This window comes from Carcharodon carcharias, chromosome 22, assembly GCF_017639515.1.
Source record: "Carcharodon carcharias isolate sCarCar2 chromosome 22, sCarCar2.pri, whole genome shotgun sequence".
NCBI lineage: Eukaryota > Metazoa > Chordata > Chondrichthyes > Lamniformes > Lamnidae > Carcharodon > Carcharodon carcharias.
Genome location: NC_054488.1, coordinates 20,945,371 through 20,972,535, shown reverse-complemented (window position 1 = coordinate 20,972,535; position 27,165 = coordinate 20,945,371). Strand labels below are relative to the sequence as shown.

Below are 27,165 nucleotides of genomic sequence, written 5' to 3'. Positions count from 1 at the left end.
GTACCCGTGGGATCCGTTGAGCCTGAGAGGGTTGAAGAAACATACCTACAGGTTCCTACTGGAGAGCCTAGGGGACAGACAAGTCCAGAAAATGAGGCCTCAGAGATTGAAAACAGCGCGAGAGGAGAGGCAGTCCGGAGATTGAAAACAGAGTGACAGGAGAGGCAGTTGGGAGATTGAAAACATCGTGAGAGGAGAGACAGTCGGGAGAGAGGAATCAGCACAAGAGGAGACACAGTCGGGAGATTGGAAACAGTGCGAGAGGAGAGACAGATGGAGATTGAAAACAGTGCGAGAGGAGAGACAGTCCGGAGGTTGGAAACAGCGTAGGAGGAGAGGCAGTCGGGAGATTGAAAACAGCGGGAGAGGAGAATCAGTCGGGAGATTGAAAACAGTGCGAGAGGAGAGGCAGTCGGTAGATTGAAAGCCGCGCAAGTGTTGAGGTAGTCAAGAGACTGGAAACAGCGCGAGAGGAGAGGCAGTCGAGTGATTGAAAGCAGCGCAAGTGTGGAGGTAGTCAAGAGACTGGAAACAGAGTGAGGGGAAAGGCAGTGGGGAGATTGAAAACAGCGCAAGAGGAGAGGCAGTTGTGAGATTGAAAACAGTGCAAGAGGAGAGGCAGTTGTGAGATTGAAAACAGTGCAAGAGGAGAGGCAGTCGGGAGATTGAAAACAGCGCGAGAGGAGAGTCAGACGAGTGATTGAAAGCCGCACAAGTGTTGAGGTAGTCAAGAGACTGAAAACAGAGTGAGAGGCGAGCCAGTCGTGAGATTGAAAACAGCGGGAGAGGAGAGACAGTCGGGAGATTGAAAACAGCGGGAGAGGAGAGACAGTCGGGAGATTGAAAACAGAGTGAGAGGAGAGGCAGTGGGGAGATTGAAAACAGCACGAGAGGAGAGGCAGTCGAGTGATTGAAAGCAGCGCAAGTGCAGAGGTAGTCAAGAGACTGAAAACAGAGTGAGAGGAGAGGCAGTCGGGAGATTGAAAACCGCGCGAGAGGAGAGTCAGTCAGGAGATTGAAAACAGCGGGAAAGGAGAATCAGTCGGGAGATTGAAAACAGCGCAAGAGGAGAGGCTGTCGGGAGATTGAAAACAGCACGAGAGGAGACTCAGTCGGGAGATTGAAAACAGTGCGAGAGGAGAGGCAGTCGGGAGATTGAAAACAGTGCGAGAGGAGAGGCAGTGGGGAGATTGAAAACAGGACAAGAGGAGAGACAGTGGGGAGATTGAAAACAGTGCGAGAGGAGAGGCAGTCGGGAGATTGAAAACAGCACGAGAGGAGGCAATGGGGAGATTGAAAACAGCGGGAGAGGAGAGGCTGTCAGGAGATTGAAAACAGTGCGAGAGGAGAGGCAGTGGGGAGATTGAAAACAGTGAGAGAGGAGAGGCAGTGGGGAGATTGAAAACAGTGCGAGAGGAGAGGCAGTGGGGAGATTGAAAACAGTGCGAGAGGAGAGGCAGTGGGGAGATTGAAAACAGTGCGAGAGGAGAGGCAGTGGGGAGATTGAAAACAGTGCGAGAGGAGAATCAGTCGGGAGATTGAAAACAGCGCAAAACGTGAGGCAGTCGGGAGATTGAAAACAACGCGACAGGAGAGGCAGTCAGGAGATTGAAAGCTGCGCGAGAAAACAAATAATAACTCACACAAAGAAGCAATTTGATTGGTTGGTAAAGAAGCTAGTTGTTTGGTGAGTTTTTGGTGAGAAAATAGTAAGTGGTTAATGTTTATCTGTTCCTAGAGTCTAAAATGACATTGGCACTGTATTGTAAGCTGATAGTAAGGCCAGTAAATTCTTAGTGTTAGGGTCAATGTGTTAATAGCCTGTTTAGGACAAAGGAGTTAAGGTAGATCTATAAATAATATAGAACTAAAACTTTAAAATTAAAATAAAATAATTAAAGTAATGACCTAAAACGCATGCATGTGTAGATAAGAAATGTATAACTTTTATTTGTCAGTGGTACTTGCATTTAGTAAGCACAGTAAATTGTAGCTCCCATAGGAATTTCTCTACGTTAATTAAGAAAGTAATTAAATTAAATGAACTAAATAACATAAGTATCAATGGCAAGAAGATGTTATGTTGCAGCTGTGGAACGTGGGAGCTTTTGGGCACCAAGGCGATCCAGGACAAACATATCTGCAGGAAGTGTAAGTAGTTAGATGAGGATTGTTGATCTGGAACCTGAACTGCAGACACTGCGCAACATAAGGGAGGGGGAGGAATACCTGGACACTTTGTTCCAGAAGATGGTCACACCTCTTAGAATAGGGTCATTTGTTTTGGTTAGCAGTGAGGGACAGGAGGATGTGACCAAGAGCGAGGCAGGTAAAGGAACGGAGCAGACAGTATTGGAGGAGCCTTAGACTTTGCAATTGTCAAATAGGTTTGAAGTGCTCACAACCCGTGTGGATGAAATTGAGATCTGCAAGGTGGATGAGCAGGGTGGCCATGGCACCATGGATAGGGAAGCCATTCAAGCCAGGGGAGCAAATAGGAATGTATTGGTAATAGGGGACAGTATAGTGAGGGGGATTGACACTGTCTTCTGCAGCAAAGAGCGAGAGTCCAAGTGGCTATGTTGCCTGCTCGGTGCCCACGGTTTGGGACATCTGCTCAGGGCTGGAGAGGAACTTGCAGTGGGAGGGGGAAGGATCCAGTCTTTGTGGTCCATGCAGGTACCAGTGACATAGGTAGGACATGGAAATAGGTTCTGCATAGTCAGCGTGAGGAGCTAGGTACCAAATTAAGAAGCAGAGCCTCAGAGGTGTGGGAGAAGTGGGTTCTGGTTTGTGGGGGACTGGCATCAGTTTTGGAGAAAGTGGGGGCTGTTCCGTTGGGATGGTCTATACCTGAACTGTGCTGGGATGAGTGTTCTTGCGAATTGCATAACTTGGGAAGTAGAAAAGGTTTTAAACTAAATCATGGGGGCAAGAGATCAAATGTGGGAAGATTTGGTAAATTAAAGAGTAGAGGCAAGGGTAAGAGAGGAAGGTATTACTTTGGGAAATGATAAACAGACCATGACAGTTAGGGACAGAGAGTAGAAGTCTAACCAATATATAAGGCCAGAGGTTACAAAAATAATAAAAGGACAAAACTTAAGGCTCTGTATCTGAATGCACATAGTATTCAAGACAAAACAGATGAACTGATAGTGCAAATAGAGATAAATAAGCACGATCTAATAGCCATCACAGAGACATGAGTACAGGGTGGTATAGATTGGTACCTGAACATTGAAGGGTACATGACTTTTAGGAAGGATAGGAAGTTAGGAAAAGGTGGAGGTGTGGCTCTGTTAATTAAAGGTGACATTAACACAATACAGAGGGATGGCATAAATGCAGGAAACCTGAATGTAGAAGTGATTTGGGTAGAGATGAGGAATGGTAAAGGCAAGAAGTCACTTGTGGGAGTGGTGTATAGGCCCCCTAACAGTAATCATACGGTATCAAAGAACAAACAGTGGGAGCTTGTCAGAAAGGTACCGCGATTATCGTGGGAGATTTTAATCCACATATAGACTGGAACAACCGGACGGGCAAAGGTAGCATAAATGATGAACTCATAGATTCTTTTCAGGTTAATTTCTTAGACCTGCACATTCTAGAACCAACCAGGGAGCAGGCTACACTGGACATAGCATTGTGCAATAAGATAGGGTTAACTAATGACCTCATAATGAAGGCGCCCATAGGTAGCAGTGATCATAATATGATTGAATTTTGCATTCAGTTTGAGGGAGAGAAAACTGGGTCTATCACTAGTATTTTAAATTTAAATAAGGGCAACTATGAGGGCATGAAAGCAGAGCTAGCAAAAGTGAACTGGCAACTTGGGTTAAGGGATAGATCAATAGAGATCCACTGGCAGACATTTAAGAGGATATTTCAGAATACACAAAATAAATACATTCCAAAAAGAAAGAAAAATCCCAAGGGGAGAATCCACCATCCATGGTTAACTAAAAAAGTTAAAGATAATATCAAACTTAAAGCATAATCATATAATTTGCAAAGATGGGTGGCAGGTCAAAAGATTGTACAAAATATAAAAAACAGCAAAGAATGTCTAACAGATTAATATGGAGGGAAAATTTTGAGTAGAAGAGAAAGCTAGCTAGAAATATAAAGACAGACAGTAAGAGTTTCTAAAGATATTTTAAAAAGTAAAGAGTTAACAAAGTGAGCGTTGGTCCTATAGAAAGTAAGTCTGGGGAATTAACAATAGAAAATAAGAAGATGGCAGATGAATTGAACAGGTATTTTGCATTGCTCTTCACTATAGAAAATGCAGATAACACCCCAGAAATAGCTGTAAATCAGGAATTGGAAGAGAGGGAGGAACTCAGGGAAATTACAATCACCAGGGAAATGGTACTTAGCACATTGTTGAAACTACAGGTTGACAAGGCCCCAGGGCTGATGGATTTCAACATAGGGCTAGTGAGGTAGTTGATGCATTGGTTTTAATTTTCCAAAATTCACTAGATTTGGGGAAGGTCCCATTAGATTGGTAAATAGCTAATGTAACTCCTTTATTCAAAAAGGGAGGGATACAGAGAGCAGGAAACCATCGGCCAGTTACCTTAACATCTGTCATAAGGAAGATGTTAGAAGCTATTATTAAAGACGTTCTAACAGGGCACTTAGACAAATTCAAGGTAACCAGGCAGAGTCAACATGGCTTTGTGTAAGGGAAATCATGTTTAACCAATTTATTGGAGTTCTTTGAAAAAGTAACAAATGCAGTGGTTAAAGGGGAACCAGTGGATGTGCTGCACTAAGATTTTCAGAAGGTATTTGATAAGGTGCCTCATTAAAGGTTATTGTGGAAAATAAGGCTTATGGTGTAGGGGGTAACATATTGGCATGGATAGAAGATTGGCTAGCTAACAGGAAGCAGAGAGTTGGTATAAATGAGTCATATTCTGACTGGCAGGATGGGATAAGTGGTGTGCCACAGGGATCAGTTCTGGGGCTTCAAATTTTTACAATTTATATCAATGACTTACATGAAGAGACCAATAATATCGTTGCTAAATTTGCTGATGACACAAAGGTAGATAGAAAAATAAGTTGTGAAGAGGATGTAAGGACACTACAAAACGATACAGATAGGTTAGGTGAGTGGGCAACGATCTTGCAAATGGAATATAATGTAGGAAAATGTGAGGTTGTCCATTTCAGCAGGATGCATAAAAAAGAGGCAAATTATCTAAACTGTGAGAGATTGCAGAGCTCTGAGATGCGGAGGGATCTGGGTGCCCTAGAGCATGAATCGCTAAAGGTTAGTATACAGTTGCAGCAAGTTATTGTTGATTACAAGGGGAATTGAATACAAAAGTAGAGAGGTTATGCTTCAGGACATTGGTGAGACCACATCTGGGGCACTGTGTACAGTATTGGTCTCCTTATTTAAGAAAGGATATAAATGCATTGGAAGGAGTTCAAAGAACGTTTACTAGATGAACATCAAGAAAGGGTGGGCTGTCTGATGAGGAAAGGTTGGACAAGCTAGGCTTGTATCTGTTGGAGTTTAGATGAATAAGACTGGAATTTTTCAGCACCCTCCCCTCCCCCCACTCGCCCCATCCCACGGCGAGGCTGGTGAGTCTTTGAAGTTTCCATTCACATCGGCAGGACTGGAAGATCCCACTGGGATGAGAGGCTGGAAAATTCGGCCTAAGAGCCAAATTGACTGAAGCCTATAAGGTCCTGAGGGGTCTTGGCAGGATGCATGTGGAGAGGATGTCTCCTCGTGTGGGAGAATCTAGAACTAGGGATCACTGTTTAAAAATAAGAGGTCACCCATTTAAGACAGAGATGAGGAGAATTTTTTTCTCTCAGAAGGTAGTGAGTCTTTGGAACTCTCTTACTGAAAAGGTGGTGGAAGCAGAGTCTGAATATTTTAAGGCAGAGCTAGGTAGATTCTTGATAAGCAAGGGGGCGAAAGGTTATCAGGGGTAGGCAGGAATGTGGAGTTAAGGTTACAATCAGATCAGCCGTAATCTTCTTGAATGGTGCAGCAGGCTTGGGAGGCCAAGTGGCCAACTCCTACTCCTAATCCACATGTTCATATGTATGCTCGTAAACTGGACCTTAACAATTGGCACTAGTCAGCACACCAGATGGGTTAGAACTACCCCCGTGTCTTTTATCTCTGGGATCTGGGATGCAATTACCTCAGTCTGATGGGATGAAAATTCCCTCTCTTCATGGGTTGTCAAGGATGCAATAGGACATGTCTTAGGACCAGATGGACATAGAAAATGGCCCACACTTCAAAACTCACCTTCTTCATCTTGACAGGAACAAGGCTGACAGACAAAAAGAAAGTCACCTCACCCAATTGGTTTCCCACACAAAGCAATGCTCAGATGTTGCTCAAATTATTATACGGTTCCTGCTGCACTGAAGTGCCATTCACTTTGCCACTGATCTTTCATCAATATGCGGCAAATTATTTTTCAGACCACTTGAACAGCAGGAACTGCTCCATGCTGCAATCTATTGCATTTGTCCTTATATAACAGTTATTTGGCTTTCAAAAAAAAAAATAAATGACAAGAAAAAACACAAAGCCAAGCACCTACAACACAAAATGGTTTTGAGAGTCTATTTTATAAATTGATACTATTCATTGTGAGGGTGCTGGCCCTTTTTCAGGGTATGAACATCCACGCACTGAGTAGAATAAAGAACCACTCTCCAGTGAAGAGAGATATATGATTTTGATGCCCCCACATCACTCTTTTCCTTAAAGGAGTCCTGTGTGAAATGAGTTTAACAGTCTCAGCCCAGTGGGAACAATCCCACACAGAGCAGGACTTCTCCCAAATGGAACACTAAGTGCAAAATGATGGTTGGTGTGAGAATTTGAAAATGCCACCTTGGTACAACAGTCTAGCATATTCTGTGTTGGAACTGAGGCAGAGCTTGACACACTGTGCTTGTTGTTATGGACTGGGTCAGGAGAGAAGTGAAGCCCTTGTACCCTTTTTCTTACTGTCTGTAATTAGTGTGGGTTTGGAAAGGAAGATGTGTGTGTTTCGTAGCCCTCGGAATATGTGTTTCATAGGCCTCAGAGAGAGTGGTCAATTTAGAGAACAGTAGCAAGCTTTCATGGGTTTAAACATAGAGGATTATTTATTCCCGCATTCACTCCAAAAGCCTAAATGCTCCATCACACACACGCACGCACACAAACACACACACATGGGAGAAAGACACAGTTCAACAGAATAGAGCACGTTTACATGTTGTTACCAGAAAAATTCACAGCTCACGTGTTTGACTTGTAGGAAAAACAATCACTATGGCCCTGGTGATGGCAGTGTTTTCACTTCGAAAGGGTAATTCAGGTGGTTTTAATAACTGTAGCCATATATCAGGGATTATTGTAGGATTCCCTTGAAGTTATGGATGTTCAGCAAGTTGCAGAATTAGCCACTTGTACTTTCTTCTTACCAGGAAGTCAAGTTTCTTTACAGGTGGACATTGAATAGGAATCAGGTTTGGAGATTTTAGGTGTAAGTCTCCAGGTTTAAAAATGTATGCGCGTACTGCCTTTTCTGCTGTTGATGTCAGTGTAGTCAGACTAAGTTTCTCTCTAAGTCTTGAGATAAGTACAATTTGTTATGTGAAGAAAGTTTCAGTCACATAATCAAATTTTATTTTCCACCCAGAAGGATGTAGGAGACCGAAACCATGGCTACACAATTAGTTAGTGAATGAATTCTTCATGTTTACTCAGGATGAATTGGTTTCTGTCACCTTTCATTGACAAGGCTCATTCTTGGAGACATGGGCCAGAATCTTCGGGTCAGCGTGCGGGGGTGGGCCCCACTTGCTGACATGTAAAATGACACACAGTGACATCGGGCGTGCATCCTGACATTGCCGCGCGTCATTCCGATTTTCTGTTCGGCAGGCGTGCACTGGAGTTGACTGCGTGCCCGCCGAACTGTCAAAGGCCTATTAAGGGAATTTAAATATCAATTAAAATACTTAACAGAGCTGCCCAACCAACCTTAAGGTTGGCGGGCAGGCGAAGAGCCCAGGCGGCCTTTGCATTTATCATGAAACCTCATCCACAGGTGGGATGAGGTTTCATGAAGTGTTTATAAATTGAAAAAAGTTCTTATTCAAGTTCATTGACACGTCCCAGTTCATGTGACGCTGGGCGGGCCTTAATTGGACCGCACCCACTCTCACTCACCATCCTCCCCCCGCCAAACAATAGCAAGCTTAAAGTCCACGGATAGTATTTGTCTTGGTATGTCCATTCAAGGGCACTCCATGCTTGGACATTCAACTTGGAACCTTCTGAAAACCTGAGGTAATCTGTATAGAAATTGCAGAAGTTACCTGACCCTCGGCAGCCATCTTAACAATCTTGTTAGTGTCCATTTTTAAAAAATAAAGGACAGTTCCAAAAATGTATTTACTGAGTGCAGTCAATGTTTTAAGTTATGAATAGGACATGCTTTCACTGGGCATGACATTCCTTTGCCACACCAGAAAAAAATGGAATCTTGATACCATTTTTTTGTATTGCTTTCATAGTGTAAAAAGAGAAATATGATCACACATTCTGCACCCTCTCACTCTAACATCCACACATTAATCTTGTACTTACTGTGGCTCACTTTGTCTGTAACAGTCTTTTTCCATTCTACTTTTGAATGAGGCACAAGGACAATGGAATTTATTTGGGTGTTGGGGTCTGGCTCTACGAAGGCTTGTTTTCTAATGCCTTCTATCCCCTTTCTTCCCTTTTAAAATTCCCAATCAGGTATTGTCTAGCGGGGTAGAATTTTCATTACCATCTGCTGGAAGCACTTTGGGAACTTCAAGATCAACAAACATGTGACTTCTGGTGAGCTGTGGTGTTAATGGAGATTCCAGTTTCCCTCTGCAGCCCTGAAAGGAGTTAACTTTCAGACTACTAAAGAGAAATGCTTCTACAATGCAAATTTCTTTGACTGCAGAATTGTACTGCCTGTACAGCTTATTTTAATTCATTCATGGGATGTCGATGTCTCCAGCTAAGCCAACATTTATTGCCCATCCGTAATTGCGCTTGAGAAGGTGGTGATGAGCCACCTCTTGAATCGCTGCAGTTCATGTGGTGTAGGTACACCCAGAGTGCTGTTAGGGAGGGAGTTCCAGGATTTTGACCCAGTGACAGTGAAGGAACAGCGATATATTTCCAAGTCAGGATGGTGAGTGAATTGGAAGGGAACGTCCAGGTGGTGATGTTCCCATGTGTCTGTTGCCCTTGTCCTTCTAGGTGGTAATGGTCGGGGGTTTGAGGAGCCTTGGTGAGTTCCTGCAATGCATCTTACAGCTGGTACACACTGCTGCCACTGTGCATCAGTGGTGGAGGGAGTGAATGTTTGTGGATGTGGTGCCAATCAAGCAGGCTGCTTTGTCCTGGATGGTGTCAAGCTTCTTGAGTGTTGTTGGAGCTGCACTCATCCAGGCAAGTGGGGAGCATTCCATCACACTCCTGACTTGTGTCTTGTAGATGACCATTTACGTAACTAATGGGTTAGATAGGTCAGGCTTTTTCTCTTGATAATTCATATTTCTAGAGTGATTGTGGGCAGTGAACTGTTTTTAAACCCCCTGTGAGGTGTCTGATTTGCCCCCTACACCTCAAATTTAATAGATTCTGAAACTGAATTGCTGGGTTTGGTGAGATTTGACATTTGTACTTGACTCTTTGATCCTTTAGCAAGTATTTCAACGTTGACTGCACTAATATTTATCTTCTGGTTTTCACAAGAGCTGTTCATCTTAGGGTGTATCATCTTCCCTTTTTCCCTTACTTCATGGATGGGTTTTTTCCCAGTCTGCCCCATGTCCTCTGGGACACTACACCCACGGGTGGCCGTCCTGCTTCTGCTGCACTCCCCTGTGGCACATCAACTGGGTGAGGCATCTCCCTCACATTCTGCTTGCCTGTTTGGGAACTCTCTTGGTCACTATTTAAATCCTGGAAGTAGATTTCTACCAACCACACCCCTTCAACCTCTGCTGCTTTTATCCCAGTGCTTTTGCTTTTCTCTGAACCAGTTTTGGCCACTTCACATTCTACTGGTTCCACCCTGGCCTCTGTAAATTTGGCAGGCTCTAACCCCACCCCATAGATTCAGCAGGCTGTAACTTGGCTTCAAATACTATTGGCTTTCTTTCAGCATCTTCAATCCTTACTGGGTCTATCATCCCCTGTAGCATTTTAGCCCTCTGCAACTGAGCAGAATTCCACTTGTTTCCATCAGCTTCCGCAGTCTCTGTGCACTGCTTTGGACCCTCTGGATAACAATACCATGCTCCCAGCTAAGTCATTGCCCACCAATAGCTTGGCCTTCTGCGTTGTTAAACTCAGAATTACCCCGGCCATCATTACCCCGTTGACCAACTTACTCCGCAGCTAAATTTTAACTAAGGAAACCTTTAAGCATTTTCCAGTAAACCCTTTTAATATCACTGTTGTTTTTGCTCTGCTTTCAAGTAGCAGCTCTGCAACCTTTGCTACAAGTAAGTTTTGAAGACAGCCTTAAGGCAAGTTATCTCTTTTCTTGGGGCCTGGGAGTCATTTTCCTGTTGTGCAAAAAAGCTCTAGTAGATATCCTGGTCCTCCTCAGTTACATTTGAGCTCAAGGTCACTACCTTCATGGCTATAGACACTGTCTTGACTGCAGCACCGATTGTTGCTTGATCCTGGTAATGTCAACACTTCTTCTTTCTGTGTCCAGGTTTTCCACACTGGGGTACCCCTGCTGGTTTACCATCCAGGTTTTTTCTTTAAAAGCTGGATCGACCTGCTTTTCCGTCCCTGCTAGCTTTTCCTCTTGACCTTGTTTCTGTTTCATCTACTGCCATCCTATTTCTCCCTAGCTTCTAAGAGCTACCAGATCCAAGTTTCTTTGAGTTAGAGGTTTGTGGGTTAACTGATAGTCGTCTGCTATGATGGTTGCTTCCCTGGCTTTTGAAACTCTTTGTTCCTCTTAAGGTTGTACAGAAGGCAGGTCTTGAACTCCTCTAACAAGACTATTTCTGTTAACCCCTGATGCTTGCAGTCAATTTTGAGCACTCACACCCACCGGTCAAATGCGAGCCATTTAGCCCTTTCAAGTTCAAGGAAGGTTTGAGTGGGCTTTTTGTGAGTATGCCTAAATCTTTGGCAGTATGCTTCTCGCATTAGCTCATAAGCACACAGAATAGCACTCATTGCTTGTTCATATCTTGAAGAGATTTCTAAAGGCAACATGGAACAAACCTTGTGGGCTTTCTGTGCTAGTTGACTTTGCATTTGGAGAGTCCAAATCTCTTCCAGGCACTTTAACTGATGTCCCAGCTTCTCAGATGATGTGAAGGAGGTTTCAACATCATCTTCTTCAAATTTGGGCTCTAATCGGAATACTTTAAGAAGTCAAAGTTTGCCTTTGAGCTAGAGTTATTTGAATTACCAGCAACTTCTCTACTACGTAAAGACAATTTCTCCCTAGCTAACTCAATCTGTCTTCTTTCACTATCCTCTTGTGCTTGTAATTCCTTCTCAAGTTTCTCCCTGCTGGCATTCCCTCTCTCATTCGCTCTCTTGCCTTTCCTGTTCCTCTTTTCTCGGCTGAAACTCTAACTCTAACCTCTGCACTTATAGATAAATTTTGGCTAAGGTAACCTGGTCCATTTTGGGTTCTATATCTTCTACCTCTTCCAATTCTGGGGTGAGGTTGAAATATTCAGCTAGATTTTTAGCACCTCAGGCCTTTGTGTGTGCTTTTTTGCAATAAGTCCCACCTGATCAACTACAGCTTTAAGCTGTTCAATGTTTAAGGCTGATAACTTTTGCCAGGTTAATTCTTCCTGTTCTATGAATGATTTCACATTAAAGCTAACCATTCTACTTCCCAGTACTAATAACCAAAACTTGCTGCTGTCGTCATTTTGTTTTAAAAAAACAATTTCAGGCTATGAACTTCCTTTTTTGCTTTACATTTGTGCTTTTAATGTCTGATTTGGTTCATTTTAGTCCAATTAGTTTGGAATCCAGATGCAGCATCCAAATCTGTTATGGACAGGTTCATGAGAGAACTGAAACCCTTGTCTCCTTTCCCCTACTGTCCATAATCAGTGTCGTTTTTAAAAGGAAGATATGTGTGTTGCTTAGCACTGGAGTTTGTGGTCAATCAAAATAACAACAGCAAGCTTTTGTGGGTTTAAATGAAGAGGATTATTTATTCCTGCATTCACCCCAAAAATCTAAATACTATGTCACTCGCTCACACACACAAAAGATTTAGCTCAACAGAATAGTGCATTTTACAAATTGTAACAAAAGAATAGTTCATAGTTCACATGTTTGGCTTGTTGTAGGAAAAGGTCATTGCGGGCCTGGTAAGGGCAGTGTTTTCACTCCAAGAGGGTAATTTAGGTGGTTTATTAACGTGGTCATATCTCAGGGATTATTGTAGGATTGTCCTAAAGTAATGGATATTCAACAGGTCGCAAAGTTAGTCACTTGTAATTTCTTCTTACCAGGAGGTCAGGTTTCTTTACAAGTAGACTTGGAATAGGAATCAGGCTGGGAGATTTTAGATGTAACATTCTCCAGGTTTAATAAGGCATGGGTCTACTGACTTTTCTGCTTCCGATGTTCTGCAGCTAGTGGTCGGTATAATCTGTTGGGTTTCTCTCTGGGTCTTGAGTTAAGTATAATTTTTATCTGAAGATAGTATCTGTCACATTATCTGGGAGTCCAAAAGCATAGCTACATAATGGTGAAATTAATGAGTTATTCACATTTACTCAGGATGAACTGGTTTCTGCCCAGCTCTCATTGTTAAGGTTCAGACTTGGAAATATGTAGAATATGTGATAAATCCACAAACAGTAGCGGGTGTAAATTTCATGGATTGTATTCATCTTGGTGTGTCCATTCAACTGGGACCACTCCACCCATAGATGTTCAAGTAGGAACTTCCTGGAAAGTTGAGGCAGTCTGTGTAGAAATTGCAGAATTGAATCACCTGACCCTTCATTAGGGTGAAACTCAGCAACAACTTTACATTAAAAAGGGTGAATGCTTTTGAAGAACTGCCCAATCTGCAGGTCAGACAATTAGGACTGGTGTTTTACTAATTACTCTGCATGCCAATATGAAAGACAGCAAGGCCAAAGCTTAAAAACAAAAAAACTGCGGATGCTGGAAATCCAAAACAAAAACAGAATTACCTGGAAAAACTCAGCAGGTCTGGCAGCATCAGCGGAGAAGAAAAGAGTTGACGTTTTGAGTCCTCATGACCCTTCAACAGAACTGATTTTTGGAGAGAAATGGAAAGCAATCAGTTCTGTTGAAGGGTCATGAGGACTCGAAACGTCAACTCTTTTCTTCTCCGCCGATGCTGCCAGACCTGCTGAGTTTTTCCAGGTAATTCTGTTTTTGTTTTAGGCCAAAGCTTAAGATGACTGAAACTCAGGGTTTCAGAATGTGCAGATTTTAGTTTGCTTCAAAACAGATTAAAGTCCCATGTTGGGATGTCCAACTGAAAAAGGAACATTGTTCATAAACTTAGACATCATGTGATGTTGTTCTAGCATTGTAACTGTCAAAGCTATTTGATGGGCAGTAAAGCAGGCACTCAGAGGGATTTCAGTGACTTCCTCATCCAATTGCTAGCACATTACACCTTCATGGCTGGAAATGGCAGCTGTGACATGGTTGCATGCAAAGCTTCCATTTGGTAGGATTGACCTACAATTTAGAAGCATTTTCTGGAGTGGCGATGCAACGAGTAGTGCAATTTGAATTATCCCAACCCTCAATTACAACATATAATAGTGCAAAACAATGGTGGTTAGAGTTAAGTACAAACCAGTGCTTGCGTATAGGAAGATAAACATATACAATAGCACTCTTCCATGAAGGATGTTGAAAATAATGAATTAGAAACAGACCTTGAAGTTTTAGTAGACTCAACACTCACATGTACAATCATTAGAGAGCAGCAATCAACAAGACAAATAAAGTGTGGAAGTGTATAATTGTTATGACACAGCAGTTGGTAAAGGCTGAGTCATATAAAATCTCAGACGGAAACTTTAAACAACTGTCATAACCTATATTTTCAATTGGTATGTTTGAGATGCAGCTCTGAATTCAGCAATAAAAACCACCAAGCCCAAGAGGTTTTTTTATATAAATTGAATTAAACATTTATTAATTTAACAAGAAATTAATCACATGCACTTGTCTACAAATTACTACCATAATAACTATTAAACACATCCCCAAATTAATCACTCCCAGGTAATCTTCCCCAAGGCAACAATAACCCATAGACTTAAACAAACATCAAGCAAAGCACATTTTATCTTACAAATTCATGATTAGCTTCCTTTCAATTTGTTCCTTTGCAGACACAGTGGAAAGGTTTACAGACTGCTTAGATATTACATGCCTCTGACCTATACACACAAAACTCTTTTCTGTATATACCAAGCCTTCCCTTTGAATATAAATTCTCATTGTATCACCAAGCCCTTTGAACGTCACCTCTTCTAACAATAAAACCCCTTTCATAGTGCCAAGTTTATTAGTAAAATAAACATATTGCTTGGTGTCTCCTAACTAGGTGCAATATTTCACCCCCAGTCTTTGAATGGTTTATTCAATAAAATGCAATGTCCCCTCTATCTTACTGTTTAACATCTCAAAACTACTATACATCAAAGCACCCAAACTAGCTGTCTTTAATCCAATTCAGTCACACACACTCACACCCGCAGACACAGATCCTACTACAAGTCCAATTTAAAATTATTTTCAATGACATTCTGTGCATTCATATCTTCATGACACAAACCAAACCAGTTGAGCAAAAGTCAAGCATAAACTCTATACTGCTATCTGGTCAGATTGCATCTTAACTATTGTTCTCAGATGGGGTCAGCAACACCATGATATTCAAACCCTGGAAGTCATGCCAGAAGATTGACCCCCTAGAACTCAATTTTAGGTGTTTGGGTCAGATTTTACAATTTAAATAATCTGAACGCAGGCACCAACCCTGCTCGAACTCATCCACTTCCAGATCTTATAGAGGTGGGGCAAGGATTGAGCAGCCAACCTTGTCCCAGGAGGTAGACTGTCAATTTAAATATTTTAATTAGGCTTGGTGCCGCTGATGTAACCTCGCTTTGCAGATTTTAAAGTGTGCAGCCAGATGTCCCAGTCCCAGGCCTCTGCAGCTGAAGTGAGGTAAGGACAGCTTTGAGGAGAGGGGAAGTTTTTTCTCATCACTGCTTGTGGGACAAGAGGAGCAGGAGCGCTTGCCCCGCCCCCCCCTCCCACAACCAACCCAGTCCACCCACTTGTAGGTTATCCCATCCCTGGATCAGCTGCTCATATAGAAACATAGAAACTAGGAGCAGGAGTTGGCCATTCGGCCCTTCGAGCCAGCTCCACCATTCATCATGATCATGGCTGATCATCCAACTCAATAGCCTGCTCCCGCTTTCTCCCCATATCCTTTGATCCCTTTCACCCCAAGAGCTATATCTAGCTCCTTCTTGAAAACATGCAATGTTTTGACCTCAACTACTTTCTGTAGTTGAGAGGCTCACCACTCTCTGTGAAGAAATTTCTCCTCATCTCAGTCCTAAATTGTCTACCTGGTATCCTCAGACTGTGACCCCTGGTTCTGGATTCCCCCACCATCAGGAACATCCTTCCTGCATCTACCCTGTCTAGTCCTGTTAGAATTTTATAGGTTTCTATGAGATCGCCCCCTCATTCTTCAGAACTCCAGTGAATATAATCCTAATCAACTCAACCTCTCCTCATATGTCAGTCCCGCCATCCCAGGAATCAGTAAGGTAAACCTTCGCTCCCTCTATAGCAAGTACATCCTTCCTCAGATAAGGAGACTAAAATTGCATACACTATTCCAGGTGTGGTCTCACTAAGGCCCTGTACAATTGCAGCAAGACATCCCTGTTCCTGTACTTGAATCCTCTCGCTGTGAAGGCCAACATACCATTTGCCTTCTTTACCGCCTGCTGCACCTGCATGCTTACCTTCAACGACGGGTGTACGAGGACTCCCAGGTGTCTTTATACATTCCTCCTCTCAGTTTATAGCCATTCAGGTAATAATCTGCCTTCCTGGTTTTGCAACCAAAGTGGATAACCTCACATTTATCCACATTATACTGCATTTGCCATACATTTGCCCACTCACTCAGCTTGTCCAAATCACACTGACGCATCTCTGCATCCTCCTCACAGCTCACCCTCTTAACCCTTGTGGTTCAAAGGTTTACTCTGGATATCAATGACTCAATATATACTTTACTTGTGTTACAAGCAACACTTCTATTAGCCTAAATTCCTTATCATGTAAATCAATATTAATGTAAAAATATTGATACAAATATCTGCTAATGTACACCCACAGGCTGGTTGCTTGGTTTCTTGAGAGACAGACAAGGTTGGGTGGTCGAACCATCCTCTTCTGTAACTCACCTTGATAGCTGACCAGAGTGTCCCCTCTTCTGAATGCAGCCATGAGTCTCCTGCACATCCGGTTCTTTCAGACCCGCATACTACATTTGCAGTGATATCTCTTTCTCATTTATGCAGTGCTTTCAGCCTCAAGTTACCCCCCAATGAGATGATGGGTCCTTGGGATCATCACAGCTGCTAGCATCTTGATTGTAGCAGTCAAACCATGCTGGGCTGGTGCTTTGTTTCAGGGTTTTATGTGTGCAGGTGCAGTTTCACTCATTCCTGTCTACATGCCTGGGCATGTTCCCTCTTTGTCTGGGCATGTTCTTTCTCTTCTGATCATTGTCTGCCCACAACCCAACTCTCTTCCTGTTGGCTCTCGAGTCGCCAAGCACCCATTTTGTGTTATTCTAAAAATGTATTCTTCATTCTCTAATACTACATTGGATATGGCTTCAACAAAGAAAACCAGTACATGAATCATTTCAAAAATGTGGATAAAGAAACTAACTCCAAGAATATCAATATCAAAATATCGGTGTATCTGAAAAGATCAATATCAAAATATCAACATCTGTAATAGCAAATGCTGGGAAAGTTCCATTCTATTGAAAAAGTCAGTGGTTAAGTTATTCTCGTCATTCATTGGCAACTAAACCACACTATGTTGTTTAACAACATGTAGGTTGCTGTTGCCAGGCTTTTTAAGACTTTCATGCCCACACCCCCAGGGCCGCTCAGATTGTTCCCAATCAAATTGTCCCTGGCACTAAACAAAGGCCTCCCCTGGGTCAAGGAATGTAATTCCCCCTCTAACCCCCTCCCCATCCCTAAATCTCTCCCCGTGCCCAGACTCGGAACCCTTGGGGTTGGTGATTGGATCTACCTGGACTTTCTGGTTTCCTGTACAAAAATTCACCACCCTTCCTGCCTACATATCCGAAGATGGCTGAGGATACAAGTTATGAGGAAAAAAAGGGGAAAGTTTGGCTTTTCATCTTTAAAAGGAGGCAACTGAGAGGCCTTGTAAATAGTTAATTAATGCATGGAAAAATTAAACCAGGAAGATAGCTTTAAATTTCCTCATAACAATGAAACATGAATCGAATTGGCAAAAAGAAAGTTTAAGTTGGATGTTAGAAAGTCCTTTAAGAAAGGAAACTTGCTGTTCTTACCTGATCCAGCTTACATGCGACTCCAGTCCCACACCAACGTGGTTGGCTTGTAACTTTCTTCTGACTCTGGCCAAGCACCTGCAAGTTGCAACAAACTGCAATGGTTCAAAAAGGTCCTTTACCATTTTCTAAGGAGACTAAGGATGGGCAAGAAATGCCGGACACTCCAGCAATAGTCACATCCCAAGAATGAAAAATAAGACTGAGCTTCACATGTGATGACCATGTGTGTAGGAATAATGAAGGCTGTGGGATTGAGAGTTTACACTACCTGAATACCTCAAAGCATCTCTCTAGGTCCAGCACAGAATGAGTTAAAACAGCTTTCTGCTGGCATGGGGTGTACCATGCACTTCAGTGCAGTACTGAGTGACTGCAGCACTCGAGAAGGTGCCATTTCTCGGGTGAGATATTAAACTGTGACTCTGGGTGGGATTTTCCACACCCACCCACCGCCGGGATCATCCAGTCCCGCTGCAAGTCAATGGACTTCTGGCTGGGGCAGTGCCTCACCCCCGGTGTGTCCCACCTGCAACAGGGCCAGAAAATCCTAGTTTCTGTCTTCTCTTTCAAGTGGTGGAAAAGATCTCATGGCACTATTTTGGAGAACAGCAGGAGAATTCTACCTCATGTTCTAGTCAGTATTTATCAGTATTTATCCCACAACCAACATCACTTAACAAATATATTAGTTAGTCCATATCATAGTTCTGTTTGTGGGAGCTTGCTGTGTGCAAATTGGCTGCCATTCTTCCTAAATTTCAACAGTGACTACACTCCATTGGTTATAGAGTCACTTGGGATATTCTGATTTCATTGAAAGGTACAATTTAAATGTAAGTCTTTCTTTTCTTAGGTCTTAGCTGCTCCTCTGTCTGTCATTGCAGACCATTACTGAAGGGTATCTTCTTGAAGTCTCACCTGTCTACAAGAGGACAGGAGAATATGCATCTTTCAGCTTGTCCATAGCTAGCCTTCAATGGATTTTGTTCAGAAGCTGTGACTCATGCTGGAGTTTCGCCAATTGCAGACTCCGTAGTAGACAGTCATGGATCCAATAATCCCACCTCACAGGAAAAGAGTCAACAAGCCTCTCCAAAATGATGATCTGTTCATTTTGCTTCTTTTGGATTGCAGGATGACTAAGCATTATCATAAGCACCCTGTGCAGGGGCAGTTGGCCTGATGGCCCCTCTTCCTACACTTGTTGGTTTGTGACCAGTTTCGCTGTTGGTTCCATTAGTGTACATCTCCAATTTAAGGTTGCCTTTTAAAGTCATGATCTGCAAGACTGTTGACACTGTAAACCTATATTACCTCCTCTGAGTTTAAGAGAAGGACTACCAATTTAGAACTGTTGGACCAAAAAAAGTTACAGCACATAAAGAGGCCATTCAGCCGATTGTGTCAATGGGTCTGGCTCTTTGCTAAAGCAATGGAAAATGAACCCCTAGCTCCTCACTCTTTCCCTCACGGCCATGTGTCTTCCTCTGCTTCAATTTGGAAATTCTCAGCCATCATTTGTTCAAAGGTTGTCAGGATTTTCACTGTATTTTACTCCTAGCCAAGATACCAGTGTGGACCTGATAATAAAACATCACTTTTCTCTGCAGTAGAAAGATGGCAAAATTGTTGATTGGATTGGCAGTAAAATGTCACCAACATTGCATTGGCTTGCCTGTGCTATTAGGGCATTGCATTGATAATGGGACCCTATAGAAATGCTACCTTCATTGATGTGCCAGTACACATTTATATCTGTGACTAAAAAGCTTTGGGTGACTGTGGCAACACTTCAAGCTATCACATTGAAATATATGAAAACAGTGTGAGGTAAAGCATTTCAGCTTTCAGTTCTGTATTACCTTGTGGTTATCCCAATGTCCTGTAAACCAGGGGCTGAACTTTATTTCGGACTCTGCTGTAGTCCCAAAAATGCCACCCACCCCATCCCATTTATCGGGTGACCCATCAAGAAGCAATACCAGATCACAAACAGGAGATGTGCACGTATGAACAGCGTGAGTGAAACTTGCTTGTGCAGTCTGTTTTCCTGAATATACAGATCCGTTTACAGCTCATCTAGCATTCCCTCCATATTGACTGGCTGGAACTCATGTAAAACCCCTCAGGCTGTATGTTTGACATGAAATGTTTATTGTAAATCTAATGAGGCCCTTCAGAGTGTTGTTGTAAGGTCTTGGGCGCAGTTCAGTAGTTCTTATTAAGGTATTCATAGTCTTAGGTAGTTTAACAGTAAGCATTTATTAACTAATAAAAACTATCTACATAGATACAATAAAGGTCCAAGCTAGGAGCTGTCTCCATGCTTGCTTCTACACACTGCTCTGTCCAACTCTACACTGACCCCCTAGGTGCAGGTCATGTATTCTCTTACATCACTGTGTGACCAGAACTATACTCAGTCCCAGTTTAACCCTTTATGTGCCAGACCCTTATACTACACCTCCCTGCAGGTCTTTGTCCAACGTACTTACAATTTATCCCAGTTTACTTCATGTATTTACATCATATTACTATCCCATCTCACCCTCTCAAGTTTCTGTATACAGAAATTCCGGCAGTCCGGAGGCCATGTAACTCTTCCATATCTTGTTCTCATTACTGTCAGAGGAATAGTAGACTCTGTCACTACAGGTAAACTTTGTTAAAAACGAGATTGTTCTGGCATCAGGGTGTCTTTTCATCCTTTTTTTCAATTCTAAATGTTGAATTGCTGTTTGTTGGTTCCCCAATTGTTGTGGTAGATTAATGGTTGGTTTCTCCCACTCTTTACAGGGCGGATGAACTTTGGGCTTGTCCCTATAGTGTTGTTTTCTCTTCTTCCTTTATGCAGCTCACTGTGATGCAAGCTAGGATCGAAGATGGCCCTCCCTGTTTTGAGGGTGTGATTTGATAGTAAGCTCCCCTTTGTGTTTGGCGGTGTGATGTGCCATCATCAATGGATGGCTGCTACTGGTTTCCAGCATTTTTTGTGGTACTGTTGTGCTGATTGGGAACTGAAGTGTCTATTCTGTGGTCTTAGGGTTCATCTCTCCAACTGGCATCAGAGACAGAGGTTGAGGCTCTTCTCATTACAGATTCCTCTCTTGACTGTCATCTACTCGAGCATTCTGACCTGAAGAAAAGTTCAAGAAGAGAAGGTGCAGAAAGAAATCACCAAAGAAAAGCTTGAAAGAAAGGTTGGGAAGCTGGAGGCAGAAATTAAGTTCCTCACTGCAACAGGAGACTCTATTGAGTCCCATGGAAGCTCAGCTTCAACACACAGAGTGTGCAGAGTCAGGAGACCTAGCAGGAGTGAGCTAAAAATGGTAACCATCTGAGTGGTTGGCAGTTCTGACCAATGAGGGACTTCTGGCACCTGTAATGAAAGTGGACAAATTCAGAACTGAAGTTCCAGTGAGTGAATCTTTCTTGCTGGAGCTCTCAGGAACTCGCAGTGCTGCATATTTTATGACAGTGATTGTCTTGACGTCTTCGGCTGTTTTGAGGAGATTCAGGACTACACAGGCATTTCTGATCAAGAGAGAAAAAGACTGGTTACAGATAACATACATCAGCTCAAAGATTTGGTCCCGCCATACCTTAATGGTTCCAGGATCACATCAATGACTGGACGTCGGATTCCTCTGGGCCCCATAAAGTGATGTGTCTGCTGTTCATAGCCACTGGGACCATAACACTGGCTCCCATGTCCAATTTAAAGTTTGTGAGACGGCCATTAACTGAGGTGTCCTCATTCCAGAATGAAAATCCAGATCTTTGACTTCATCCAAGAAGCATGGTTGTGTGTCCCCTTGTTGTGCTGTGTTGACCTCATGAATCCTCTTGGGATCTACCATGCGTTTTAATGTTTTGGCTTTGCACAGCTTCCTGAAGTGTCCTATTTGGTTACATTGAAAGCATTCAGCTGAAGTTGCTAGACATCGATCATGCCTGTGGGGGCGCTTTGCTCCACAGCGCTGGCATGGTCACCCTACAGGTCAGTTAGGGTATTACTTCCCTTGACTGGAGTGTCCCTGTTTCTGTGCTGTTTCACTAACCAGACAGTGGGGTTTATTTGTACCACAGTTGACCTCCCTTGAATATGGGTCTGTGCTGCAAACGGATTTCAGATTGCCTGACAATCTGGATAGCTTTCTCAAGGTTAGATCTTCCTTCGCTTGAAGCATGTCTGAGAGTGCATCGTCTGCCACTCCTACAACTATTCTATCGCCAATTAGTTCGGATTTCAGGTCGCCATAACCACAGTGTTCAGCCATTCTGTACAGCTCAGTAATAAAAGAATTGACAGGTTCTCCTGACTGCTGGGCATGTGTATTAAATTTAGCTCTTTCAAGGATTTTGTTACTTCTGAGGTTAAATTAAGCATCAAATGATTTTAGAATTTCATCAAGTTTTGCAGATGTTTCATTGATTTCTTGTCTAGCTATTATATTGGCAGCTACTGAAATAAAACAGTGCGTTAACTTGTTCAGCTTCTGTCTTTTTATCCAGACTTGAAGCAATCATGTATCTAAGGAATCTCTTTCTCAAAAGTGTCCAATTTTGTGATCGATCTGCGCCTTGGATAAGTCCAAATTGAGCTGGAAGAGTGGATTTCCGATCCATGCTTAAAATGTTTAAATTGTAGGTTCAGCTTTAAGAGGTTTCCGAAAATCCAAGATAGCGCTGCCACACCCTTCTGCTCAAAGGCTTTTCCTGCACTTCCTGGTTTTGGCACTCTCCCGTAATAATGGTGCTCTTGATCTCAGTTTTAAACTTTTTCAACAATGTCTGCCTGGATCAACTGGTTAGAGTCCTCCCCACTTTAGCGCAATGTCCTCAGGTCTTGGAAGCATCAAATCCTGGCTTTTGCTGGGGTTGCAAAGGTGCCCTCTCAGTTGTGATTAATTTTTAAAGAATTATTTTCTTCTTTGTTCAGGCGCCAACTTGGGAACTGGGTTTCTTAGACTTTGATTTAAACAACAATTTCTGACCACTGCAGTATTTAACTTTTTTCAAGACTTGTATTGCCCAGGAATTTTTAATTTTTAGCTCACTTCTGCTAAGTCTGCTGACTCTGCACACTCTGTGTGTTGAAGCTGGGTTTCCATGGGATTCAATGGAGTCTTCTGTTGCAGTGAGGAACTTAATTTCTGCCTCCAGCTTCCCAGTCTTTCTTTCAAGCTTTTCTTTGGTGATTTACCTCCGCACCTTCTCTTCTTGAGCTTTCCTTCAGGTCAGAATGCTGCTTTGATTTTTCCTTTAGCTTTCCAGGAATTTAATTTTCTTCTGAAGCCTCTGTGAGGCTTTGAGTTGTTCCATTTGCTGCCACCATATTGTAAAGTGTTGGCGTAGTTCGGTAGGTCTTATTAAGGTATTTGTAGTCTTAGGTAGTTCAACAGTAAATATTTATTAACTACTAGAATCTATATACATAGGAACGGTAAATGTTCAAGCTGGGAGCTGTTTCCATGCTTGTTTCTACACACAGCTCTGTCCAACACTACGCTAACCCCTAGGTATGGGCCATGTGTTCTCTTACATCACTGTGTGTGCAGTACTTTACTCAGTCTCATGTTAACCCTTTATCTGTCAGACCTTTAAAATACAAATGCCACATACTATATTGGAAAAAATGTAACATCATTGCATTATATGTAATGCTAAACTTGAACAATAACGTACAAATTCTCTATATAAAGCATAATTTTGTTAAAAAAATCATTCCCTCTGTTACGGACAGGACTTGCATTGTCCTTATCGTGTTGTACAACTTGTGTTGCACTTATTTCCTCTCATCACCTGTCCTTAAGCAGAAGGTGGCTTGACTTAATTTTAAAGTGTATGGTGGCATGTTTTCCCAAACCCTCAGTGTGTGAGATCCAGTTTACTAATAATCCACAACAAACTCAGAAGGTTAGTTTATTCCACATTCAAGACCTGGGGAAGGAGTGTTTGCAACTTCCCACTTCACTACACACACACACACACACACACACACACACACACACACACACACAAACACATACAGTAAGAGCAGGAACAGAAAAAAGGAGTTTTACAACGATGGATAGTAACAATGAAAGAACCACAGAAATGAATATTAGTTCATATGATTTCCAGAGTCCAGAGTCAGAGTCCAATGAGGAATCCTTTCACATAGGAGTTTCAGTTCAGCTGGAGTTGTAGGGTTCGCTTTACAGTTGATGCTGATACTGCAAGATGCAGTAGGTACACGGATACTGGGTTTTTTAAAATTCACTTACAGGATGTGGGTTTCACTGGCTGGGCCAACATTTATTGTCCATCCCTAGTTGCCCTTGAGAAGGTGATGGTGATCTGCCTTCTTGAACTGCTGCAATCCATGAGGTGTAGGTACACCTACAGTGCTGTTAGGGAGGGAGTTCCAGGATTTTGACCAGGCAACAATGATGGAACGGTGATATATTTCCAAGTCAAGGTGGTGAGTGGCTTGGAGGGGGAACTTCCAGGTGGTGGTATTCCAATCTATCAGCTGCCCTTGTCCTTCTAGATAGTAATGGTCGTGGGTTTGGAAGGTGCTGTCTGACAGGCCTTGGTGAATTCCTGCAGTGCATCTTGTAGATGGTTCACACTGCTGGTACTGTGCGTCAGTGGTGGAGGGAATGAATGCTTGTGGATGTGGTGCCAATCAAGTGGGTTGCTTTGTCCTGGATGGTGTCAAGCTTCTGGAGTGTTGTGGGAGCTGCACTCATCCAGGCAAGTGGGGAGTATTCCATCACACTCCTGACTTGCGCCCTGTAGATGGTGGACAGGCTTTGGGGAATCAGGAGGTGGGTTGCTCATCACACGATTCCTAGCCTCTGACCTGCTGTTGTAGCCACAATCTTTATATGGCTAGTCCAGTTCAGTTCCTGGTCAATGATAACCCCCAAGATGTAGATGGTGGGGGATTCAGTGATGGTAATGCCACTGAATGTCAAGGGGCGATGGTTCTATTCTCTCTTGTTGGAGATGGTCATTGCCTGACACTTGTGTGGTGTGATTGTTATTTGCCACTTGTCAGCCCAAGTCGGGATATTGTCCAGGTCTTGCTGCATTTGGACATGGACTGCTTCAGTATCTGAGGAGTCACAAATGGTGCTGAACATTGTGCAATCATCAGCGAACATCCCCACTTCTGACCTTATGATGGAAGGAAGGTCATTGATGAAGCAACTGAAGATGGTCGGGCCTAGGATACTACCCTGAGGAACTCCTGCAGTGATGTCCTGGAGCTGAGATGACTGAGAGCTCGAATAACCATAACCACCTTTCTTTGTGCTAGATATGACTCCAACCAGCGTAGAGTTTACCTCTGATTCCCATTAACTCTAGTTTTGATAAGGCTCCTTGATGTCACACTTGGTCAAACGCAGCCTTGATGTAAAGGGCAGTCACTCTCACCTCACGACAGGAGTTCAGCTCTTTTGTCTATGTTTGAACCAAGGTTGTATTGAGGTCAGGCCCTGAGTGGCCCTGGTGGAACCCAAATTGGGCATCAGTGAGCAGGCTATCGCTAAGCAAGTGCCACTTGATAGCACTGTCAATGACTCCTTCCATTACTTTACTGATGGTCGAGAGTAGGCTCTTGGGACGGTAATTGGCCGGGTTGGATTTGTCTTGCTTTTTGTGTACAAGACATACCTGGGCAATTTTCCACATAGCCGGGTAGATGCCAGTGCAGGAATTGATAGGAAATCTTCCAGCAGAGACAAGCTTCCAGGAGCAGGCTGCTGTTCTACCAGGGGTTATGCTTCTTGGAATGCAGGGGCAGGGGTGGGGTGGTGGGGTGGGCTTCACCGGTTAGATGTCAAACAGCAGATTGCTGATGAGGTCTAAAGATGTAATAGTAAAGCTGTCCAAAAGGTCAGAGGATTGGATCATGTGACATGGCCCATTAATGGTTGATTGCAGCTTAACAATCAGTTTCTGTGCTTCTGGTCAGAATTCCATTGTTCCTCCTTAGGACAGATCTTTTGTGATTGTTTAGGTCGGTAAACCAGTTTGACTGCACTTCCTCTGCTTTCGTTGATTACAAAGGACCTGTGCAACACTGTGAGATTCCACAGGATAAGAGAGGTATCATTTTGTGTAACTCTTGGAGGTAGTCCCCAGAACAAAGGGCCAGTCCTGTAGTCATGTGACCTGCAATAGCCATCTTTTTATGTCATAGGGACCCAACACCTCTATCTCATTATCCCTAATTTCCTGTAATTTCCTTTGCTTTCTCATTCGCCCTCATTCCACACCCTCCCTCTTGCTACCCTCAATTTCTCCCCCATTCCTTCTCTCTCTCTCTTTCTTCTGCTTCTCATACCCCCCTATTTTTTTTTATCGTTGTTTCTCTCATTCTGCTTTCTGTCCCTCATTCCTCCATCTTCCTGTATTTTTTTCTCTCTCTCTCCACCCCCCACCCTATCTATGTTCATGTCATACCTTTTTGGATTTCTCGATGTCCCTCACCCTCTCATTCTCCCCCTTCCATCCTCAGCTATTGCCTTTCCCTCTCCACTTGCTGTTGTGCCACCTCCAGTCCGATGACGCGAAGTGCTGAGACCCTTTAAATGGAGGTGAGAGATGCAGAAGCCGATTGAGCAGAGAGAAGGCGGACTGAGGAGTCCCGAGGGAGACAGGAGAAGCAGAGAAAGGGGGCAATCAGGACAGACAGGCAAGGAAACCAGAAGGGAGCTTCCAGGTCGGAAGGTATTTTTAAGAATAACACTAATAAATCTTGCAATTTCAGATCTGGGAATAAAAGGGATTGAGGGATTGAGGGATTCCCCCCCCCCACCCCCCCTCCCTCCCAGAGTTGGGTTTAATTGTGGAGTCAAATAAACAGATTGAGAAAATGGACAGGAGTTATAGATATGTATTTGTTTTAGAAATGTGGAATTCTGTCTGAAGTAAATTCCTGTGGGTTATTTTTTCAAGGGCTCAAACTCCGAATTCTGCAGGGTCCGTGGTCCTTTTATCTGAAAATGAATCAATCGAACGTCTGGCAAGTGAATTCCACTCCAACCACCGAGAGGGAAAATGGATCGAGGGCAAGACACGGAAACCAGCCCGGTAAGGGGTCGCTTGTAGTGAAAGTGCATCCGGATACATTAATGCATCCGTACCTCCGCCAGAAACTGCATGAATGGAAATTGCAAGGGGTCTGTGAACACCCTCAGAGCGGCCACAGAAGTAGGAATAACAGGGAAAAATCATGGGAGCAAAGAATAAACTTAAAAGTACAACAAGGCAAAGATGAATGTAGCTTTCAGTTCGAACATAAAACTGACAGACGCCACATTCCAATCAATAGTGATACTGGGATGGAGTATGGCCGGGGAATAGTGGGCGACCAGACTCAAATACCAATGAATTTACCCATCCGTGACTAAACCAGGGATGCTAAATTGCATGAGGTTAGAGGACTGTACTGTAGGTTGGTGTCCAG

The 27,165-nt window shown here is 43.1% G+C and overlaps 1 protein-coding gene across 1 annotated transcript in view; it reads left to right on the top strand.

Annotated features, from left to right (window-relative positions):
* The window catches only part of LOC121293648 (melanin-concentrating hormone receptor 1-like), a 45,656-nt gene that overhangs the window by 6,492 nt on the left and 11,999 nt on the right, over nucleotides 1-27,165 (top strand). The window contains exon 4 of the mRNA XM_041216815.1: nucleotides 26,655-26,789. Coding sequence (XP_041072749.1) covers nucleotides 26,655-26,789 — 135 coding nt within the window. The remainder of the gene's footprint in view (nucleotides 1-26,654; nucleotides 26,790-27,165) is intronic.